We start from the raw sequence: 21,945 nt of genomic DNA, 5'->3' as shown, positions 1-21,945 counted from the left end.
AAATTTTAACTGATTCATATGTTAGATTCACATATGAAATCTTTTTTTTCCTTTTTTACTGTTTCCATGAATCTCTAAAAAAGAACACCCCTAAGTAGACAGTTGTTTAGTTTCTAAGATCAAATAGTTCAGTCAGGAGACATCAAAGACATGGCTGTGTATTCAACCTTAATTCTGTCTCTGTGTTGATCGTTTGGTGTAATCTCTAATTAGTCACAGATCCCTGCTTCAGTCATTGTATTAGATGGACTGCATTTTAAGGCACTCCCTATAGTGAGACTGCTGACTTACAAGATCCCTGCATTATTTGGTTTTAAAATTGGAAAAATGTATTTATAATTAATTGAGAAGAGAGCCTTTAAAGAATGTGAACCAATTAGAATTCAGGTGTATGTAAAATATTGCAGATAACTGGAACGTCTAGTTAACAAGTAGGATATTGTTTGAATTATGATTGAGATGCTGGATATATCATCCCTGGAGAACCTGTCACTTGCTTCCTTCAGCAGATCATTTAAAGGATTGCTAAGAGAATATACAAATGTTCCACAATTTAAAATGCCAACAAACCCCTACACCAATTACTTCTTGATTGGAGCTCGTAGTTTAGATAACAGTAATTGAAGGAGGCTTGAGTAGATGCTTGGAAAAGGAGAACCAAAAAGTATAATGCAGAGGTAAAATGGAAATTGCTGTAGTTGCAAAGACATACCGGTCATTAAAGCGTAGATAGATGTCATAGGAAAAAAAAAGGGCTAGGAAACAGTTGTTTTCATTGCAGGGTTGAGATTGCATGCAATAATAAGAAAGACCTTGGAGTTGTATACAAGTGAAAGTTACTGAATAAGCTGCTGCATTCCCTGTGCATGTTCCATCCTGTGCAATGAATAAGGCAAAAATCTTTTGAAGAAAAATGTCCTCATGTAATCAATCGTGTGCATACAGGGGTTAGAATTAAGGTCAGACACAAACTTGCCTTTTCTTTTATTAGTGGCAAAAAAGCTTGAATTTGAAGCTATTAAAAACTGATCTAAAAATTTACTGCAACTGACTTTTGTGCTTCATATCACTCATTTTGATCTCACAACATGGTACTGACTTAATATTTGTTTTTATTTTACAGGTCCATCATTTATATCAGAGAGCTCTTCATAAGTTACCTCTATGTGCAACACTGTGGAAAGATGTAATGTTTTCTCCTTATGATTCAGTTTGAGGTTTCATATAAATTTTCTGCATATCCCATATCCTTAGATGTGGTGATGCTCAAGCTCTGGCTAAATCTTATATCTGCTTCCCCATCTCTTACAGCAACTCTTGTTTGAAGCATCAGGAGGAGGTAAAACTGATAACCTGAGAAAACTAGTTTCCAAGTGCCAAGAGGTTGGAGTCAGCCTAGATGAGCTTTTAAATTTAAACACTTGCAGAACAGAAAGCAAGAATCACTGAACGCTGGGTACAGTCAGCCATAAGTCCTGTTAAATGCCAAAATCAGTTGAATGATTCTTCAGGCTGATCTGTGCCTAAGATCTGCGTAAGGCAGATGAGTATTGCTGAGCATATCAAGTCTCCAGTCTGCTTTCCTTGAACCTGGAAACAATTAACATGACCCTCCTCTCTGGAAAAATGAACTCGCTGTCTGGCCTCTCTTCTGGGCCCTGCCAGATTCTCATAACATCATGTACGTAAGTATAGTTAATCAAAATGACAGACATTATTTTTTCATGTTTTCCTTTTATTTTCTGTTTTCTTTGTTTTGCTGTTCCTGATTCACTTGACACTCTCACTGATGCCTGAGAGATCTGTGTTTGGGGTTAATTTAATGGGCTGTGTTTACAGTAAAAAGCAAGTAGTCCACTTTGGGTTTTTCCTTTTTTAAACCTTTTTTGAGACTTTTTCATTACAGGATTTAAAACAAAAGCAGCCGCTCTTAAGGAAAGTGTAACTGCCGTGGCCACAAGTATGCTTCTTGCACTTGAAGGCTCTAAGAGGGTTGCTTACTGCCCTTTTCTGCATTGGACTCACGGCAGAGACTATTAAACTTGAAGATTAAAGAAACTATTGCAAATGCCAGTGCATCAGAACCTAAGAGTGGTCAATTATGTGCAATTTTTGTAAAGAAATTTTAATTTATAATAAAGTTTAACAGTTTAAAGTTAATATTGATCTGTTTTGTATTGGTACTACCTTGCAGCATTAGTTGTTTTTACAGAGATTTTCAATATAAGCTGACCTTATTAAAAAAAAAAAAACAAAACAAAACACATACATATTTTGTCCTTCTTCTTTTGATCAAAGGGTAAGCAAATGTGGTTGAGCTACCGATTGTGGATATGCAAAAACTACATCTATGACTTTTTTTTTCTTCTTCTTGCCTCAGGTACACATCTATTTGTTCCATAGTGACCGTTCCTTTCAAGAATGCCATGTCACTAAGGGAAAGTGCATTTTATATTATTTCATTTTCAGCTTTAATAAAATGAGGCCCTCTTTCCCCAGTCAGTGTGTACGTGGCAGATGATGCCCATCTACTGAACTAGTTGTGGGACCGTTGACCTTGGGTTGGCTTTCTGTCTGCTTTTTCATCTATACAAAATCGTAAGAGGCTTGTGATATTTCTTGCATAGATGACTTACGCAGATGTCATGAGGACAATGAACAAGTGGTCTTAACCTTTGTGAAAGTGGGTTGTGACATAACTTCTAGGAATTTTCAAAACTCTTGCTGTATATAAAGTTACACATGACGTAGCTCTCTTAAAGGAGGAAAGTGGTAAATACCTTTTTTTCATCTTGGGGAAGGGAGGATGATGACGTTTTAAGTCTTTTTAGATAATTTTGTTATTTAAACGTGAATTATTTAAACTTCAATGGTCAAACTTTCTTACAGACTACACAACCACTATCAAAAAGCTGACCCAAGTCCATTCTTCATTGCAGTACAGTAGTATCTGCTTTCTTCAAATTTGTAATACAGTTCAGAATGAAGAAAGACTATAAAACACAGTATTTAACTTTTATTAAAAAGCCTGTAAGTAGGGTAAATGTTGGCTTATATACATTGCCTTTTTTTTTTTCGAACTCTGATGGCAAACACTTTCTTTACAACACATAAATGAGTGCAGTACTTGTATTGTGATTAAACAGCAGAAGAGATGAAATGGTAAAAACAGAAAAATGTAATACGGTCAAGTCTCCAGTCAAAACTGAGTCCCTTCCATATTGTGGTGTTATGTTAGTTAACAAATTAAACAGACAAAAGCACTGTTTAACAAATGAGCTAGACAGTTTGCACATGAGACAAAATGGGGGGAGTGGCTGACATGCCAGAGGTTGTGCTTCCATTTGCAAGCATCATGGCAGGATGAAGAGGTGGGCTAACCAGAATCTCTTGAAGTCCAAGAAGAAGAACGGCAGAGTCCTGCATCTGGGGAGGAGCAACCCCAGGCACCAGTGCACTCTTAGGGGCCACCCAGTTGGAAAGCAGCTTGGCAGAAAAGGGCCTAGGCGTCCTAGCAGGCACCAAGTTGAACATGAGTCAGCAATGTGCCCTTGCGGCTAAGAAGGCTCATGGTATTTTTGACTGCATTAGGCAAAGGATTGCCAGCAGGTCATGAGAGGTGACCCTTCTACTCACATCACACCTGAAGCACTGGGTACAGTTTTGCCCTCCCCACTATCCCCCAAGTGAAGGAGAGAGACGTGGACATACCAGTGAGAGTCCAATGCAGGGCAACCAAGATGGTGAAGGGCCTGGAGCTCCTAACCTGTGAGGAGAGGCTAAGAAAGCTGGGCCTGTTCAGCCTGGAGAAGAGGAGGCTTGGGGGGATCTTGTCAATGTGTACAAAGGGAGGGTACCAAGAGAAAGGAGATAGTCTCTCTTCTGTGGTGCCCAGTGGCAGGATAAGAGGTAATGGGCACAAAATGAAATGCAAAATGAATGCCTACTACCTCCTGTAAATCTTGGTGCTCTCTAGCACCTAACTGTTGAACACAGTAGTCCTGGGTAACTGTGGTGTGGGTTTATTGGCTCTGAACATTTGGCATTGGCATCGGTTGGGTGCAGAATGGGGGTGGGCAATGTAAATCGCTGCTTAGTAGACTGCACCTTGTCAGAGCAGGTCACCTAGTGATGAAGATGGCTGTACACACAACTGAGTGTGGTTCCCTCAGCCAACAGCATACGGACAGCTGGTTTGGGAATGAATCTGCAAGAGGAAGTGCTCGGCTCCGTATCTGTGAGCATGGCATCCTTGTTGCTCAGCCTGTATTATACATGCCCGTGTGTGTACGCGTACATACATATATATACTATTTCTCCTTGGTTTCCTTGCAGCATGGCCTATTGAGTCCAAGGTTGTGAACAAACTGCTCAGAGGCTATGACAGCAATTAATAGTGCAGGCCAAACTACTGCAAGTCTCAAGACAACTGATGTGTCTCATAGCACAAGAGAAGCAAAGACTTGGTAGTGATTTCTGCTCCATGAGCTGGCCATTTCCTTATCTTTAGGTGAGATAACTAACCTTATGTCCAGAACGCATCAGCATCACTTCACTGTTTTGTAGCTTAGCGTGTCCTGCCAGAGGTCTTGCAATAAAACTTAGCAAACACAACACAGCAGTAATTAAGCCCTCTTCCACATCGGATCTCAGTAAGAAACATCTATCTGTGATCCTCTGGCTCATTAGCTGAGCAATTGAATGTTAAGAGTTAAAGCTGTTGGTCTCCACAGCTAGCAAGTCATTTTGCAGCAGCATCTGGACTTTGAATTGCTGTTGTTGTTCATGTAATTGTACCTAGCTGGTTTATACGTCTGCTTGTAGCGCTGAGTTAATGCTATTCCTACATGAATTGCATTCTGGGCTTTGATGGTAGATTCCTGGGTCACTTTATCTTACCCTTTTCATACCTCTGGAACATACTGTGAAGACAATAACAAGCTTTTTGTATCTTCTACCCAGATTACAAAGCAAGGAGTGGAGGGAGGGAAAACAAAGCCTTGGCTTAACTCATGATTTTTTTTTCCCACAATTTTTCCTGGTTGAGTTATATCCAAATGCAAAAATAACAATAATATAGTGATATAAAGAATAGCATTTTTTACCCTATTAAAACACACTTTCTGCTGTTCATCCATACTGACAATAGCACAGTACCTTTATATATATATATATATTTACTTACATTGAGGCTGTAAGAGTTGGTAAAGCTGTGCATCAGAATCTGACCTGTATTTTTAACTAGATGCTGATAATTGATATTAAAGACTCCAGAACCATATTTCTCATATCTGTCAACCCGCCCACTTGTACAGGGTTGGGCTGGAGTCAATTTTCTTCGGAGCAGCTTGTATGGTGCTGTGTTTTAGATTTCTGACCAAATCAATGCTGATAACACAGTAATGCTTTAGTTATGGATAAACAGTGTTTTATACAGCATCAAGACCTTCCATTTCTCAGTGAATATACTGGGGGTTTTGTACGAGTTTGGGAGGGAACACAACTAGTTAGGTGACCCAAACTAACCAGAGGTAATCCGTGCCATATAATGCCATGCTCAGCAATTAAAAGGGAAAGGAGGGGGTTTAGGAAGGTTACCCATCATTTTCCTGGGTACTGGTGGTATATCAGTCTATTCATGGGAGGTAGTGATTCTCTTTGCATCACATGGTTTGTTTTCTTTCTCTCTTCTTCACTTATTAAACATTTTATTACCTCAACCCACAAGTTTTCTTGCTTTTATTATTCCTTTCCTCTTCCCCATCCCTCTGGGAATGGGAGGGGAAGTGAGCTGCCTACCAAGGTTAACTTCCAAGATCACCTAGTCCAACCTCTGACCTAACACTAACAAGTCCTCCACTAAACCATATCACTAAGCTCTACATCTAAATGTCTTTTAAAGACCTCCAGGGGTGGTGACTCAGCCACTTCCCTGGGCAGCCCATTCCAATGCCTAACAACCCTTTTGGTAAAGAAGTTCTTCCTAATATCCAACCTAAACCTCCCCGGTGCAACTTTAGCCCATTTCCCCTCATCCTGTCACCAGGCACGTGGGAGCATAGACCAACCCCCACCTCGCTACAGCCTCCTTTAAGGTACCTATAGAGAGCGATAAGGTCGCCCCTGAGCCTCTTCTTCTGCAGGCTGAACAATCCCAGCTCCCTCAGCCGCTCTTCGTAAGACGTTCTCCAGACCCCTCACCAGCTTCGTTGCCCTTCTTTGGACTCTCTCAAGCACCTCCATGTCCATCTTGTAGCGAGGGGCCCAAAACTGAACACAGTACTCGAGGTGCGGCCTCACCAGAGCCGAGTACAGGGGCACAATCACTTCCCTAGCCCTGCTGGCCACACTGTTTCTTATACAAGCCAGGATGCTGTTGGCCTTCTTGGCCACCTGAGCACACTGCTGGCTCATATTCAGCTGACTATCCACCAGTACTCCCAGGTCCTTCTCAGCCAGGCAGCTTTCCAACCACTCATCTCCCAGCCTGCAGCGCTGCTCGGGGTTGTTGTGCCCCAGGTGCAGGACCCGGCACTTGGCCTTGTTGAACTTCATACAGTTGGCCTCAGCCCATCGGTCCAGCCTATCCAGATCCTCCTGCAGAGCCTTCCTTCCCTCGAGCAGATTGACACACGCACCTAACTTGGTGTCGTCTGCAAACTTACTGAGGGTGCACTCGATCCCCTCATCCAGATCATCGATAAAGATATTGAAGAGAACTGGCCCTAGTACTGAGCCCTGGGGGACTTCACTAGTGACCGGCCTCCAACCGGATTTAACTCCATTCACCACTACTCTCTGGGCCCAGCTATCCAGCCAGTTTCTAACCCAACGAAGCGTACGCCAGTCCAAGCCATGAGGAATTACTAGCCACTGCACTGCTTTCACTTTTCATCCCAAGCTAGATGCCTGTACGGAAGCTAGAATCGCAGGAATGTGGGTGGTGGTGGTTGGGACGACCTCATAGTTCTTCTATGGGTATGTCACGGTAGTTAGTATGCCATATACCTAGAGAGGCTGGTGAAGTATGGGCTGGGTGAGCAGAGTGTGAGGTAAATCGAAAACAGGCTCCAAAGTGAAAAGAGGAGGTGGAAGTGTCCACTTACCTGAAGAGCACAACAGAGCACAAAGCCCTTTACAGTTATTGTTCTATGATACAGTCCTGTATGTATACAGTGTCCAACTGTATGCCTGGATCCAATTCCACAATGCCCAAGGTTGATATTATGTTGACAGTGAAAAACTGAGTGTATTTCTGTCTAATTGGGAAGCATTCATTACATTCTCTCTCCCTCCTCCCCTCCCACCCCCAGCTTTTGATTGTAAATGTCACCAAAAATCTTGCCCAGCCTTGAAAATTATCTGTAATTATCACCTGGAGCCTGGGATTAAAATCTTCGGAAGGATTAATCATTATTTTCCAGTCCTAAGAGTCTGAAGAATAACAACATGTTGAGAAAAAAATCCAATTAGAAATAGCAGAGGCCATCCTGGCTGTCTTTTCTTCATCATTTTCTAATTTGAGGAAGGAACTTATGTCCCTGATGTGGCCTTAAGATACTTAAACTCTTCATTGTCACTGCAGTTGCTATCACAGTTGTAGCATTCAAAATCCAAGGAAGCTGCAACTCTCTACATAACTTTTTCCTTCTGAGATACACACTTAGATAGTGAATAAAATGCGGGAGCCCTTCACTCAGAGAGACTCTGGCCTCTAGTGAGGAGGACAGATAGAAACTATGTGCCATAAAGGGGCAGCAATCACATAAAGCTTCCTCCCAGAAGCAGGTAAACAGTCAGTGAAGGAAGAAAAGCATCACAAAATAAAAATCTCTTCCTTGCAGAAGTTGGTTTCAGTGTGTTCCTGACAACCACCTGGTCTGGGCCTCTGTTCTTTTGCTCTTTTCTAGCAATTTTGCACATTGACTGTTTTTGGTTTTCCTTTTGTTTGTAAAGACCATCTCAAAGCTTTGGAAACCATTGAGACAGATTATATTACTCAAATTATTTAATAAGGCAGAACTGAATTAATTTTCTAATAGAAGGGAAGAAAAATAAACTATTTCTTGACTTGCCCATCACTGTATCTCTGGGACAAGTTCACATCCACAAGGCTCTGGAATGAGTACCTGTATCTGCCCCTTGGAAGCTGGTCAGACCCTGACTGGGTGCCATTCTCCTTAGCAGATCAAGTGAGTTCATGCCCCATGATCTGTCATCCAGAATTATAAAGCAACAACATTTCTGATTTATTGGAATAAATAAGTCTGACCATCAAAATTTATGTCATGGAACAATTCAGCTGAGGGATGAGTGCATCAGTCATCTGATCAGCTTAGTAGGATTCTGAGCAGACTCCTTCCTTGGAAGCACACCTGGATCAACAATGTCTTGATGGCATTTGGCTACAAGGTAATAAATTGGTGGGTTATGTATCTGGTGAAAAAAACTGTTCGTTGAGTATCCCTACCTACTTTTGCTAACATTTAAGATATTCTAGTTATATCTCCATCCTGCAATGGAAGTATAATTGTAGGTGTGGAGATACTCCTAACTAGCGTAGGTAGAGTACAAATGAAGATGTAGCAGCATCAACTTCAATATTTTTCAGTAATTCTCAAATCCATTAGAATTTTGGAGTGGGTTACTGAGGCAGTTAGACTGCCTAGAAATAGATGAACTCTATCTTATCTGAGAAATCTAGACTAAACCCAGCAGATGTCCTTACACATCCTGCCATTTCACTGGGGACCAACCTATCCGTGGTCAGGAATGAGATGAGAGCAGAAGAGGGCTGTTTTCCAGAGTCTGTTGGTATTTCATCACAGGGGATTTCTGTTGCTCTGAAGAGTGCACGAGTGTTAGCTTATCTGTATCTGCAAGGTGGCTTCATGTTTCCAAGAAACCCAAGATCAAAACTGGGCCTAAAATAGAATATAGATGTTAACTGCTGCTTTTCTTTTTTATTGCACACTACAATTTGTTGTTGTCCTACCTGAGTAGCTGATAGTAAAGTAGAGTGTGGCTTGTAATTGAAACTTAACCTTGTAAATTTGTTGGCAATGCATTATCTGTGTGACTGTTTGCCAACAGGAGCATAAAATCCAATCATAAAGTCTGCAGTACTGCACCTGGGATCCTGGCAGAAGTGACTGTATCATCACTCAATAAAATGTTTACAAAGAGTAAACAGGAGTAAGACTTTCAGTGCAGACAGCAGGGTCTGATCTAGCAGAAAATAGCAGAGAAGATGCAACGATGCTGTCACATAAGTGATTTGCATCAAAGAGTCTGAGCTGGGGAAAATGCTGCATTTTTGAAACGGAAAATGATTTTCAGTTTATTTCTCACAGCACATGATGGCCACAGGTGGTCTGTGAGGAACCTTTGGTCTTTGAGATGACATTTGAATTCTATCACTGCTTTTTATTTCTGTGACAACTGTTGATCTGGGTCTCATTTGTGTCCTTTTTAGTTAGGTTAGTCCTTTTTCCATCACTTCAAGAAAACCCCATGGCTGAGGAAACATGGCTGGGGAACTTCTAAATACAGGTCTTGAAAGCAATGATGTTTTCTCTTGTATTCACAAGAGTTAATGCAGCGTGAATGGAAAGGCAGAAGAACTGCTCTTACAAACTTCCTTGAAGAAGTTTTAGTTATGATGATGTGATGTGGGAATAGCCCACGTGCTCCTGCTCAGCCCCTGCTCACTGTAATCACATCTGCCTTTCCCATCAACTTTCATCTTTCCCTCTTGAGGCCTCCTTCCCCCTCCAAAATCTTCTGTGAACTTCCTTACTCTTCCCGATGCATTGTTAATGCACCGTTTTCTGCCTGAAGAGGTTGGTTAGACTTTGGTAGGAATTGCATTGCTGGAAGGTCACCACCAGGGCCTGCACAGTTCAGACCTCTGGGAAGTCAGGAGAAGCCAAGCTTTGTCTAATCACCTTTTCTTGGGACAGCAGGAGGAGCAGTGTGCAGTCCTTACACGGCCCTAGGTAGTCCTACAAGACTGAAGCATGATTTCAGAAGGGCACTAGCACTAAGCTGCGCAACTACAGGTATGATATACCATCATTCTTAAAATCCTTGAGGGAGAGGATCAAAAAAACCTGTCTACATAGAGGACAAACACAGTGGTTTTAATCTCTGCCTGTGTTACTATAAAAGAGAGGTTAATATCTGTGCCTCAAACTAGCCCTTGGTGCTCCCAGTCAGTAGGACTAGTCAATGCTGTCTGTGAGGATCACCCAGTACCTACTCAGAAAGCTACAGTAAACTTCAGAGTGTATAGATCAGAGCTTTGAGATCATATATTGCAGTGGAAACAGCCATTTGTAACAGCATCCAGAATCCCCTGTCCACCAGTGAGGTTCTCCGACTGTTTACTGGAGGTGGTGTGGGTTTTATTATTGAGAGGATTTCGCTGGTCTGTGTGATGCATCCCTGTCGACCTGAAACCAGAGGCTTTCTTGGTGCATTACAGTGCTCCCTACAGCTCAGACACACAACAAAAACTTTGTTAACTATATGGGGCACTAAGTGGGAGAATATTTTGGAGATAGCCCATGGCATATCTTCTGCTCATTTGTAGAAGCTGAATGTGGGAAACTTGCACCCTTGCACCAATTTTGTTAGGACTGCAAAGAACTTTTGCTTCTTGTTTTTACAGTGTGTCTATTTGCCCCAGCTGAGCAATGTCCGGGGGACTGGCATGTGGCACTTGTACACCAACAGGGGAGTAGTTCTGGCTTGGAGAATGGAAAGTCCTGCTTCCACGTGCTTTCTAGTAGTAAAGCCCCAGTATAATCTGATGGATTGTCTGGAGAACGGTGTGGAGACATGAAGATATTGCACCATAAATAATGTAAGTTGATATAAAATTGCAAGAGAGAAGATAATAATATGACCAGTGTAATTCATCTGGAAGGTAAAAAGTCAATGCTTTTGCCTGAGATCAGCATGTGAGTGGGTCAATGTCTATAAAGTGCCAATGAACACAAAGCTTGTTTTTTCACCACTTAATTCAGCACAATCCTTCTACAGTGCTATGTTGAGTCGTTTTTGCAGGCCCTGTGCCAGAGCTTTATCAGATCAACCTAGATCAAAGGTTAGGCTTGATTATTATATTTGTATATCTTTCCGCTTTTTTTTTTTTCTGTCCAATTCTACTAAGCAATCCAGAGGCTTTAAGCTATGAAAAGCTTTTGTTGAAGTGGAGCAATGAAAACATTTGTTTCAGCTTGGCCTGCTCTCACCCAGTGTGCAGATGGGTGGAGAACACGGAGGTACTGTGCCAGGGCTGGGCTCACTCCCTGTACTGCACGCTCTGGTTTCTGAGGTGGTGGAGGTCCATGTGGCTGCTCAGAGAATGGTCCACAGAAACCTTTTGGCCCATGCATCATCTGCTCCAGGTATTTGGTGAATTAATATGGACCAGATGCTGTTCCCACTATGTTTTATGGACAAGATCACTCTGTTTTGAGGGAAAGAAGGACTGAAGGGCATGTGAGTATGTGGACCTGGATTATGTGCCGAGGGCAGAGGATAGCCCTGTTCTGTTTAACTCACACACAGGCATAGCCACTGCATCTGGAGGCACGAGTCAGGTCCTGTGCTGGTGCTGTGGAGCCAGAGGAGCTCAGAAAGCCCAGCACTGAGGCTGGAGACTCCTGGATTTTGTCTGGATGGAGCCGGGGTCCTGGCGGACCCGAGTGCCCAAACTGCTGAAGACAGGGTCCCAAATCCTCTTCTCAGGGACAGCAAAAGGCAGCAGCTGGGCCTCTGGCATCACCTGAGCGCTTTCACAGCTGCGGCTCCACAGTGCAGCTCTCATCTGCTGTCCTTCAGGTCCCCTGAGCCGGCATGAAATATCGTCCTTCTCCGGGCTGTAGCGATTAAAGAACAAGTATGTAAACAGTCTGCAGGGTGAAAGAGGGGGTGCTTACTTAATAAAGTGATCATTTTTCCATACGGCTCCTAGAAACTGTGGTGGTGATGGCAATGAAGACCTCAGCTTGAATGAGCAGTCAAGTGTGTGCAGACTGTGAGATACTCCAGGATGATTTCACTCCTGAAGAGTGCAAGTTTCTTGTGGTGCATCCCTACTGCAATTCCCCCACTTTGCACGCTTGCTGGACTGCAGGTTTTAGTTTGTGCATGTGGGCTGGGAGATTGGTACAAGCACATGCCACACTGGGCTGCAGTATTTACTATTTTCTTGACTTCCCCAGGACACTTTCTAAAGTCCCACCTGCTTTCAGATTTTGGAATCAGGAGCTGTAACACTTCTGCAGGTTCAAGATATCCCTGCCCAGATTCCCAGACTTCCAAATACCCTGGATTTAAAGCTTACTTTTTCAGATAGCTGAAGAAAACAGGCAGGTGATTTTATTTATTTATTTATTTTTAATAGAATGATGAATGTATAGATCTGAATAACAGTTATTCCCAGTGGACTTCATTTTCTCTATTTCCTGCCCACTCTTCTGTGCAGATCTCAGAGTCCCCTTTGCATGATTTCCCAGTCTCCCCACATTAATTTGTCTTCCAAGATCTGCTTGGCTGGGCTCTGTTTTCCGTGCCCTTGGCTTTCCTGCCATCACTTTGCTTAGAGTGGCTGATGAGATGCTTTTCTCCAATAATTCCAGAGATCTGTTGTTCTCTTCATTGATGACTTCCTTTCTGAAGGTCAGACTTTTTTTACCATGGTTGGCATCCGCCTTGCTGATCAAGGATGCTGTGTTTCAGGTGGAAAACCATCGAAGCCTGTGAGAATCCCATCACCATCCTCGTGCTCGTCTCCTCCTCCACCAGAGTGGGAGAGCCTGGGAGCATCTCCTGCACCAGAAGTCCCCAAATCTGCACAGGGAGTCTCCTCCTCAAACTGTCCTCATGGGGTTTCTGGAAGAAGGATGACTCACTGAACCAGAACCTGAGAAGGGAAATAATTACTGATATTTCACAACAGCAGCAAGGCATGCGTGGGCACACAGTGGCACCAGGTGCCTGGCAAAACAGGACTTTCTCTGGTTGGCCCTGACTGCCGATGGCCTCAGATCCGCATCTCTGATGGGAGAAGCAAACGCCTGAGTATTGCGCAGCAGGACAAAGCAAGAAATCAAGGTTTCTAATAGGATATCTGGGAATACTCGCTTAACAAGTGTCATCCTCTGTCTGTCATCTGTCATACAAATTCTGCTTCTGGTCATGTTACACTCGCAGGTCCCTCGGGGCAAACCTTTCCTGTAACGCTTTCTCAAGCCTTCCTTGCAAATAAACCCAGGGCACATTCCTGCTACCTTATTAAAAGTTCTATGACATTGTTATCTAAAATCTTGTTCACATTAAAAAAATATTAGGTTTTTAAAAGGTGATGGCTTAATTTTCAGTATGTGTCCCTCTCCAGAATCTTTTAATGGCTGGTTAATATCAGGCTGGCAGCCTAAACTTCTGAGTCATAAATTTGAAACTTCTAAATTTTTTCCTTATGACAGAGGTATTTGGGGTAGAAAATCTGAATGACACGAAAGAGAAATTTGCCAGGGAGCTCTATGGGGGGAAATAGAGCTGAACAATCTTTTTCTAATTATCCTAATAGAGTGCCATTATCAGGAATTCTCTGTGTTCCATTGGGAAAGAAAGTTATGTTAATAGAAAACAAAGATATTTGATCCTTCATAGATCAAAGCACTTTTATGATGCTGCTCTCATTATGAAAGGCTCTTGGTGTAAGAATGGAGCTTTCTGGACAATGGCTCTATTGTTTGTCACTTATTTACCTTTTAAGAAAATCAGACCTAGGGTATCATTTATGAGGTCCCAGATTTGATGAGAAATTCTTCACTCTACCATAAAGTAACAGTTTTTAAGGCTGTGCTGTTGTTTACTGCCTACAAATGTGAGAGGTTCCACTGTGCAAAAAAAAATAATAAAAAAAAAATAAAATATATATACATATTTGGTGTGGAAATAAAAACTTGCTGAAATGCACTGAAGTGCAGAAGGTCCCAGCAAAGCCTCTGCATTCCACACTAGAAAAGCCTGTGGGCTTTCTTACACATTTTTTTCTTTCTATTTGTGTTTGCTTATGTTTAGAGTTTAGCCCTGTGATCTTCCAAGCAGCATTTTTTCTTCTGTATTTATACAGCACTTAGAGCAGTGGGATGCTGGTCCATGACCAAAACTCCTGAGTGCTCTCCTAACACAGATAATAATAAAAGTAGAGAGAGATCAATACTGACAACAGTTCACTTATGGCTCACAAAATGGATTTCTTACAGCTGTAAATCCCTCCAAGCAGGGGACAAGTGTTTAAAGACTTGGAAAACCCTACACACACCAGCAGTGTTGTGTCAAGCATAATGTCAAGAGTATGGGGAAAGGAGAGAGAGAATGCTATTCCAAAAAAAAAAAAGAAAAAAGAAAGAAAAGCCTGTCAATTCTTGTAGGTGCAAAAGAAGGACTCAGGTACAGAACTCAATACTTAATATTGGTAATTTACTGATTCCTATTTTCCTATTTAAGTGAATAGAAGAAAAAAAGTGAATTTTGAATAGCTTGTCAGTTCACTCAACACCTGATGAACTCAATAAAACACGAGGATTTATTGTTTTGTTTGTTTGCTATTGTCACTTATATAAAGGTTTTTTTTTCAGGTGTTTCTCATTTCAGGTATTTCTGCATGAATATCTTTATCTTTTTTTCTTGGACTGATGCTCCACAAAGATCTGTAGATGCATTTAAGTCTCTGTTTAAGGATGGAGACCTTTCGTCCCCCTTTGCAATCCAAACAAATAGCACTGTCTAGTCCTTCCTTGCATGTGCAGTCTGCCCACTACTACTTCAGTTTCCCTTTGCTGCTTTTTGGATTGAGGCCCTTTGTGACTCTGAGATTTTGTAAGAGTTTTTGCTTCGGCTCCTTCAAAAGTTTCTTTTCACGTGCTTCTTCCAAGAGTCGAATGCCACCTTAGAGATGGGCCAGTTTCCATTAAGTGCTCGTGGTACTTTTAAGCCCAGAGCAAGGAGTGTTTGGGACCTTCAGTAGCAAATCTGCTTGTTCAGGAGGCTGTGGAGGCTGCACCCTGTCCAGGAGGTGGCATTTCCTGGGGCAGATGTTTTGGCACCGCTCACTGCATGGACAAATCCTCCAACACTAGATTTGGGGCTGGAGAGCAGGGGCACGTTCTCTGAAGAAGCCTACTCCAAAGTAATATTTCTCTGACCCACAGCCTCCATTTTCCTAAGGTAACTGTATGACCCTTCTGTCCCTTGGTGACATTATGGAGTTTCCAGTCTGTTCTGACTTTGCCTCCTTGCCAGCTATTACAGTGAAATGTTATTTTTCACTTGCAGAGCATATTGCCTCTTTGTCTTCGTGATAACGAACACATGCCAGCTCTGTTGCAGGTGTTCCTAGATATGATTCCACCCTGTGTACTTTATTGCCTTACATCAGCTCAGCAAGAATGTCATTGTCCCTCAGATACGAGGAAATCCCTCCCAGTGTCTCAGGGCTTGGTGTCTTTAGTTCCCAATGTCCTCCAGCATAGGATATGTCCCTCTGGATGGAGAAGCCCACTTGGGCAGCCAGGCCGAGTGGGGATGGGGGTCCAAGGGAGCAGAAGCTTCATGACTGTTCAAAATAAAAGGCTGACAAATCTCACAGAGAAAGCTTATGTGTCCAAGTGATGGTAAGCGGCTCAATTGCCACACATTATATCAAAGAAGAGGCATACAGAGCAGGTTGCTCCTTCCTTTTGGGAGATGGTGGAGTTGAAGGACTGATGCCTAGGAAGCGAGGCTGTGTATTGCATCACTTGGGTCTGCCAAATTTCGAGTGGATAAACTACACACTTCTTGTATCGTACCCGAGACCTACTGCCACGTTCTCACAAGACAGCGGGATCAGTTCTGGGAGTAGGATTCATTTCATGCAGAACTCTTTGCTTTCCTCCTCAGCAGGAAGCAACCACCATTGAGGTGTCTGCTGTGGGGGCTCGAGGTGGTGGTGGGCTTGTTCTGAGGTGGGCAGGGACCTCAGAGAAGTGCTCCACCTCCACCAGTGAAACAAAAGGGCCCTTCTGGGATGATTCAGTGCAGGACCCTACATCAGGGACTCCTCTCTAGAAGGGCTTTTTAGTCCTTATAGACTGTGGAGGGACCCCAAAGGGGACGGTGGACACTGCCCCTGTCACCACCGCTCCCTGCTGCAGGAAGGCCGAGTATAGGCCTCCAGGCACATGCTGAGGCTGCGTCGTGGCCTGCAATATTTAAGCTTTTGTAATGCATGCCTTCTTGTGCAAATGGCACTGTTTGCACATAAAATGCAAACAATTTGAAAACACATGCCACACCAGAAAATCCCCTCTGCTAGTTTGAACATGTTCCTCACTTCTTTCCCTCGAGGTCAGTGCGCCCAGGCGTAATGCTGCAGAAAAGCCAGGCTGTCGCTCGGCCCCAGCCCCTTGCTGGCTCCCCACATCACACAGCTGGGCACAGGGCTGTGACCTGTCCCTTCGGGACCCTGGATGGGTCTCATGTTCCAAAGCCCATTCCTGATCTTCAGCCTGGGGCTGTGGTTTGGCTTCTTGGTGGGTTACCTGCATGCCCCCCTCCTGCCACGCATCACCTTCCCTAGCTCTTTGCATTCCTGAGATACAGACCCTCCCAGTCACCATCTCATGGATTTAGTCGCTGTTCTCTGAGCTCATCCACACTGCCAACACCTTTCAGCTGAGGGAAGGTCCCTTCCCTCAATGAGCATGACATTGCAGAGGCTATTCCTCACGGGCCGTGCAGCGGCAGGCAAAGCTCTTGGGCAACTGGCCAGCTCCAGCCTCAGACGTTTCTGCACGTGTGAACCACAATTACTTCAGTCTTCACCTGCTGCTGCTTTTTGAAGGTAACACCTCTGTACTTCTACTTTTTTAATGCTAATCAAGGGATTTTTTTGTTCTAAGTGTATTTAATGTTTGTGGTTTTTACAGTACCAGTTACCTTCACACAGTGTTTGTGTGCTCAGAAAGAACAAATGATCTGTGATGATGTTTCATCCATGCCTGACTGTATTTTGTAATGAACAGAAATCCAATTCCTTAAAGGTGGACCAAGGCATGTATTCCATCCATTAGAGTACCTCAAGGGGGTACTTCAGGAGCAGTTCTTACACACTCCCTTTTCCAGTCTGGTGATCATGATAAAGCCCATGCTACCAGCTTCATTGCCTGCTATTGTCTATTACACTTAATCAAAGACATTTACATTTTTAAAATATGTTTTTCATAATTGAATTCATTTTCTTTCTCTTTCTTTCTTTCTCTTTCTTTCTTTCTCTTTCTTTCTTTTTCTTTCTTTCTTTCTTTCTTTCTTTCTTTCTTTCTTTCTTTCTTTCTTTCTTTCTTTCTTTCTTTCTTTCTTTCTTTCTTTTTTTTTTTCTTCCTTTCTTCTCCTGAGTTCCTCAGTGAGTTCTTCTGAGTCCTTCAGTGGGAGATGACACCTCAACTGAACTGGTGATTTTTTTTGCCTGGGAAGCTTCCTTTCATCCATTCTCTCTCCATGCCATTTTTTCTCCCAATACCAAAGCCAACAGGCTTTCAGCTGTTTTGGCTGGTGCTGGTGGCTCATGTGGTTTCACATGGAAGCTCGGGGCCAGCATCTTTGTGTGGGGGTGACTGAGCTGCCTGCTCACAGTGCGGGTGGTGGGACTCACGGCCCCTTTTGAGAAGGAGCAGGAGGCAGAGTCATGGTATAAACCTGTTCAACAGAGTCACCTAAAGAGGAGCTCTTGGCCCCCATGCTCCAGAGAACAGTTACATACTATGCATAAAACAATCGGTCATTTGAATGCATAAACAACTCTATTTTTCAAAGAATAGACAACAAAAAGTTGAGCATTTAATCAAGCCAAAGAACAGTCTTCTCACTTCATGAATTAAGATGCCAATGGCTGGCTCTTCCACCTGCTTGGGGTGTCATGGGTTAGAAATGTTCTTATTACTCTCTTTTGTGTATCTCCCTGGAACAATGATCTTGGCTCCTTTTTTCTTTGCTGACTGAATGAGTACCTTCATCGAGAGTACGTACTCAGGGAGCAAGTGCTTAGGTGCTTGCTGATGCTGCAGACTTCAGACCGATTTTATATCCTAGAATTCATTCCCTGACCACGCAAAACTTTCTGGAGTCCTGTTGAAGGCTAACCAGAACAAGAGGCCTGGAGAATTTCACAGAAGACTGTGGCACTTCTAAAAGAGATGAAACCTGTTTCTAGTAAAACAATCTCCCAAATTACTTCTTTTCTTAAAAAGCTGGGAGAGCTCCTTCCTCAATGATAAAGTCAGTTCATTAACTGTAAATGCTGACAATAACTGCAGTGAAATATATAGACGGTCTTGAGAAGCTCTTGTTATGCATGGAACAAAATTAATAACTGCAGACACCTGTCAAAACAATGATTACATATCAAGAATGACTCCAGATGAAAAAGGAGATGTTTGAAACTTCCTTCAAGTATTAGTTTTGGAGTCCTGAGACTTTTAAAGCCAGTTGGAGAAGACTCTTGGTATGTGCATGCACTATACTTAGTGGAAGTCTTGAGATTCACAGATGGAGTTTTTTCCCTTATTAATGAAGGCATATTTTTTGCTTGACAAGTGGAAAATGTTGCCACCTGTGAAAAGATTAAATAGGGATTTTGAGTGGACTCTTTGTCTGTGACTGAGTTTTTTAGAAATCCTGGCTGTGGGCCAGCTCTCAAGAGGAATATTTGTAATGTTTGTTTTTTCCTATGGCTGAGATTGGATCCTCAGATAATTTTGTCAATGACACAACAAACTGTTTTATGGAGGGAATATACTCATATTTCCTATGTCTCCAGAGTCACTGAAGCAGAAGTCTGTGATTCTCGTTATGTGAACAAGATGTTCTTAATGTTGATACTGCCTTTTCTTTCCAGCACACTTGTGTTAGGTATAAACACATGGAATTCTTTCTACTTCATTTATTAGCATCGGTAAATTTGCATTCTTCTTTTAAATTCCTAATTTCATATAGATGGGACTCTCTTGTAGCAAAGACAGATAAGAGTTGAATCAATTTCCTGAGCTTAGTTTAGATAACATACAATAACACCCAATTACTTTTAATAATAACATTGTTGGAGAGTGATAAGTTTGTGCCTTACAGAATTATCATTGCCATGCTAGTGAAAGAGAACGGGAGACAAATGTTATGGTTGGTGGAGATGCTGGTCCATCCTTTGCTGGTGGAAGGAGCACAGCTCTGCTGGAGGCTGAGTGCTGTGCCCTCTTGCTGCACCTGAGCTTCTGCACAGTTATTACACCTCACAGACCCGGAAAGGATTTTCTAACAATGTTGTTCTTGCTGCTGTGATCCTAGTTCTGTTCTTTTGTTGTTAGCTTTCCTGTGTTCATGTTCTTACTCCTTTATCTCCACTTTCTTGACTTCCAGTGCTTTCCTGGAGGAAGACCATTAATTTCGCTACACACATTTTAACAATTTAAGCTTTTCCTTAAGTGGTTGAATAATAAGGTTTTTCAGCAAGACCTTAACTTTCATACAGTGACCTAAACTGACGGTAGAGAAATGTCTGATTATGAGATTATTGTTCCAGTCTTTTATTCAACAGTCAGAGGAAATATGCTGTATAGCTGAAATTCCTATTACAGAGGACAGAGATAGGAGATACTTTGGCTGGCTCTTATATGCGGGCCACTAAGCCAGAACGCAAACATGGAGCAGCAGCAGCAAGGACTGTGCAAATGGTTGGTCTCAATTTGAGATTAAGTACGACCACCAGGTTACCCAGGGATGTTCTCCCCCACCAAGGGAAGGAGGTCTGAAGCCACATGCCCAGCTGAAGCAGCTTATCCTGCAGTGTCATTCCCGGTGCTTCTCCACTGGTGTCTGCTAAAGCTTGGCCTTTATGCATTTCTGTTTTTCTTACAGGTCATCCCATCTTCTTCATGGCATTCACTTGTTTCTCTGGCTAGCTTTTTGCCTTGGCCAAACTTGTATCTGCAGCTTCCCTGAGGATTTTCTGAGTTCCCAACTAAAACCTGGTATTGTATCTAGCGTGCCAGAGCAGTGAGCTGGTGGCATGCTCTGTCTGCTCTACCAAAATAACCCATCAGGAGAGGATGTGCTAAACTCTCCTTCGGCTGTTACTGGTGGTAACACTGCACTTCTGTGGCATGAGTGCTTTAAGGCAAAAGTCACCCACCTGTGCTTGTGTGTCCTTTGAGATCGCCAGAATACTGAAGTTGACCACAGTACCTACTGCTCACTATTTGGCAAATAAGTTGATGAAAATTTTTCTTCCATGTATCAGGGCATAAAACCTTGATGGCTCTTTTTCTCTTCTGCTTTGAGGCTTCTGCTAACCAACCCGTTCTTCCTTTGTAGCTACTCTGTCGCTCTTCTGTGGTCAAGCCATAGTATTTCCTTACTCAAAAAAATGCAACTTCCTTCTTCTTCCACAGGCCCCCAGCTCTTTACTTGTCTGGAGCAAGTAACTGCATGTGGAAGCCTCCTCATTGCCTGCTTTCTTACCATTTCAGTCTCCTCAGCCATTGCACTTCCATCTTTTTATATCGAACCCGAGCTCTTCATCCATCACAAAACTCCAACGCTATTCTTAACATCCCATAAAATTCTGCTATTTGCTTCCTGTCTCTTGAAACCCTCTCTCCTCCTTGAGTTGCGCACTCCCCTGTGCCTTGCCATGCATCTTTTTTTCTTCTGCAGATATTTAATGCCCTTCTCATCCCCATTCACTGCTGATCCTGTCCCACCTTAACAAGACTGTCCCCAAACTCACCCATCGACAGTACTTCTTTTTCACTGGCCTTCCAGCTGCACTGACCCCACCCACTCTGCCTTTCTCATTTGTGCTGAGAACCTGCACACCCCCTGCTAAAACCTATTTTCATCTGTGATCGTTTTAATTCTTTTTTTTTTTTTTTTTATCTTTGTAGCTTGTTACTTCCCATGTGGATTGAATTCCTGCCTAAACGATTGTTTGCTTTCTCAGCATTTGTCCTTCATTGGTGTTTCACCTCTTTCAGGTTCTTCACAGAAGGGACCCAGGCTCATGATCTCTGAAAAGCCAAGCACATATAACTAACTGCTCTGTGCTGTGGTCCCTCCCAACAAGAATGCATCCACTGCCTTGCCCTTCCTCGACACCTAGATGTACCTAGACCTTGACTGTTTAGCTGCTGCCTGTCTTTAATTCAACTGAGCCGCAAGCTCTGGTGCAGCCTGAGCTACCCGACTCTTGCCAGTCCCATGCTTGTGCTGCACCCTACACTTACCCTCGGCACCTGCGTGCCATGCGTTTTGTATGTGATGCTGCCACTGCCTCTCTGCTGTGTATCATCTGAACTTTGCCAGCTGTTTGGTAATCCCCCGACCAGCTCTGTCTGCCACATACAGCGTTGGAGAGAAAATGAAAAGGCACATGGGAGAATTCGTTGTCTGGCATATACTGCCAGCAGCAGCCTTGTGCAGCAGACCTTCATCTCTCCTGTGGTCCACTGTGACCTGAAATCTGCTGGGTAACTCATAGAGTCATTGAGGTTGGAAAAGCCCTCCAGGATCATCTGGTCCAACCATCCCGCTACCACCAATGTCACCCACTAAACCATGTCCCTGAGCACCACGTCCAACCTTTCCTTGAACACCCCTGGGGATGGTGACTCCACCACCTCCCTGGGCAATCCGTCCCAATGCCTGACTGCACTTTCTGAGTACTCGTGCACATCCATTGTGTCACACGGGTCTGAGGTGAGAGTCTCTTGTGCGGCAGTTGTGAGAAATTGTCACTGAAAACTAGGACGTGCAGGGAGCAGAATCTGTTCGTAAGGGTCTACGAGTAATGTTTTTTGTAAAAGACAGTCTATGTTGAAATGAAACACTATTCGTCTT

At 43.1% G+C, this 21,945-nt stretch overlaps 1 protein-coding gene across 3 annotated transcripts in view; it reads left to right on the top strand.

The window, feature by feature from the left end:
• Positions 1-2,160, top strand: part of ZFC3H1 (zinc finger C3H1-type containing) — a 39,444-nt gene extending 37,284 nt beyond the window's left edge. For 2 of the 3 annotated variants that reach the window (XM_040553350.1, XM_040553348.1), the window contains exons 34-35: positions 1,124-1,186; positions 1,312-2,160. In XM_040553350.1, the coding sequence (XP_040409284.1) occupies positions 1,124-1,186; positions 1,312-1,449 (201 nt within the window). In that variant the 3' untranslated portion in view covers positions 1,450-2,160. Of the gene's footprint in view, positions 1-1,123; positions 1,218-1,311 lie in introns of all 3 variants that reach the window. The other variant, XM_040553356.1, reaches the window with a different exon arrangement.
• Positions 2,161-21,945: the final 19,785 nt, after the last annotated feature.

This window comes from Cygnus olor, chromosome 1 (genome assembly GCF_009769625.2).
Source record: "Cygnus olor isolate bCygOlo1 chromosome 1, bCygOlo1.pri.v2, whole genome shotgun sequence".
NCBI lineage: Eukaryota > Metazoa > Chordata > Aves > Anseriformes > Anatidae > Cygnus > Cygnus olor.
Note: the sequence above shows the minus strand (reverse complement) of the source record. Positions and strands in the feature narration are given on the sequence as shown.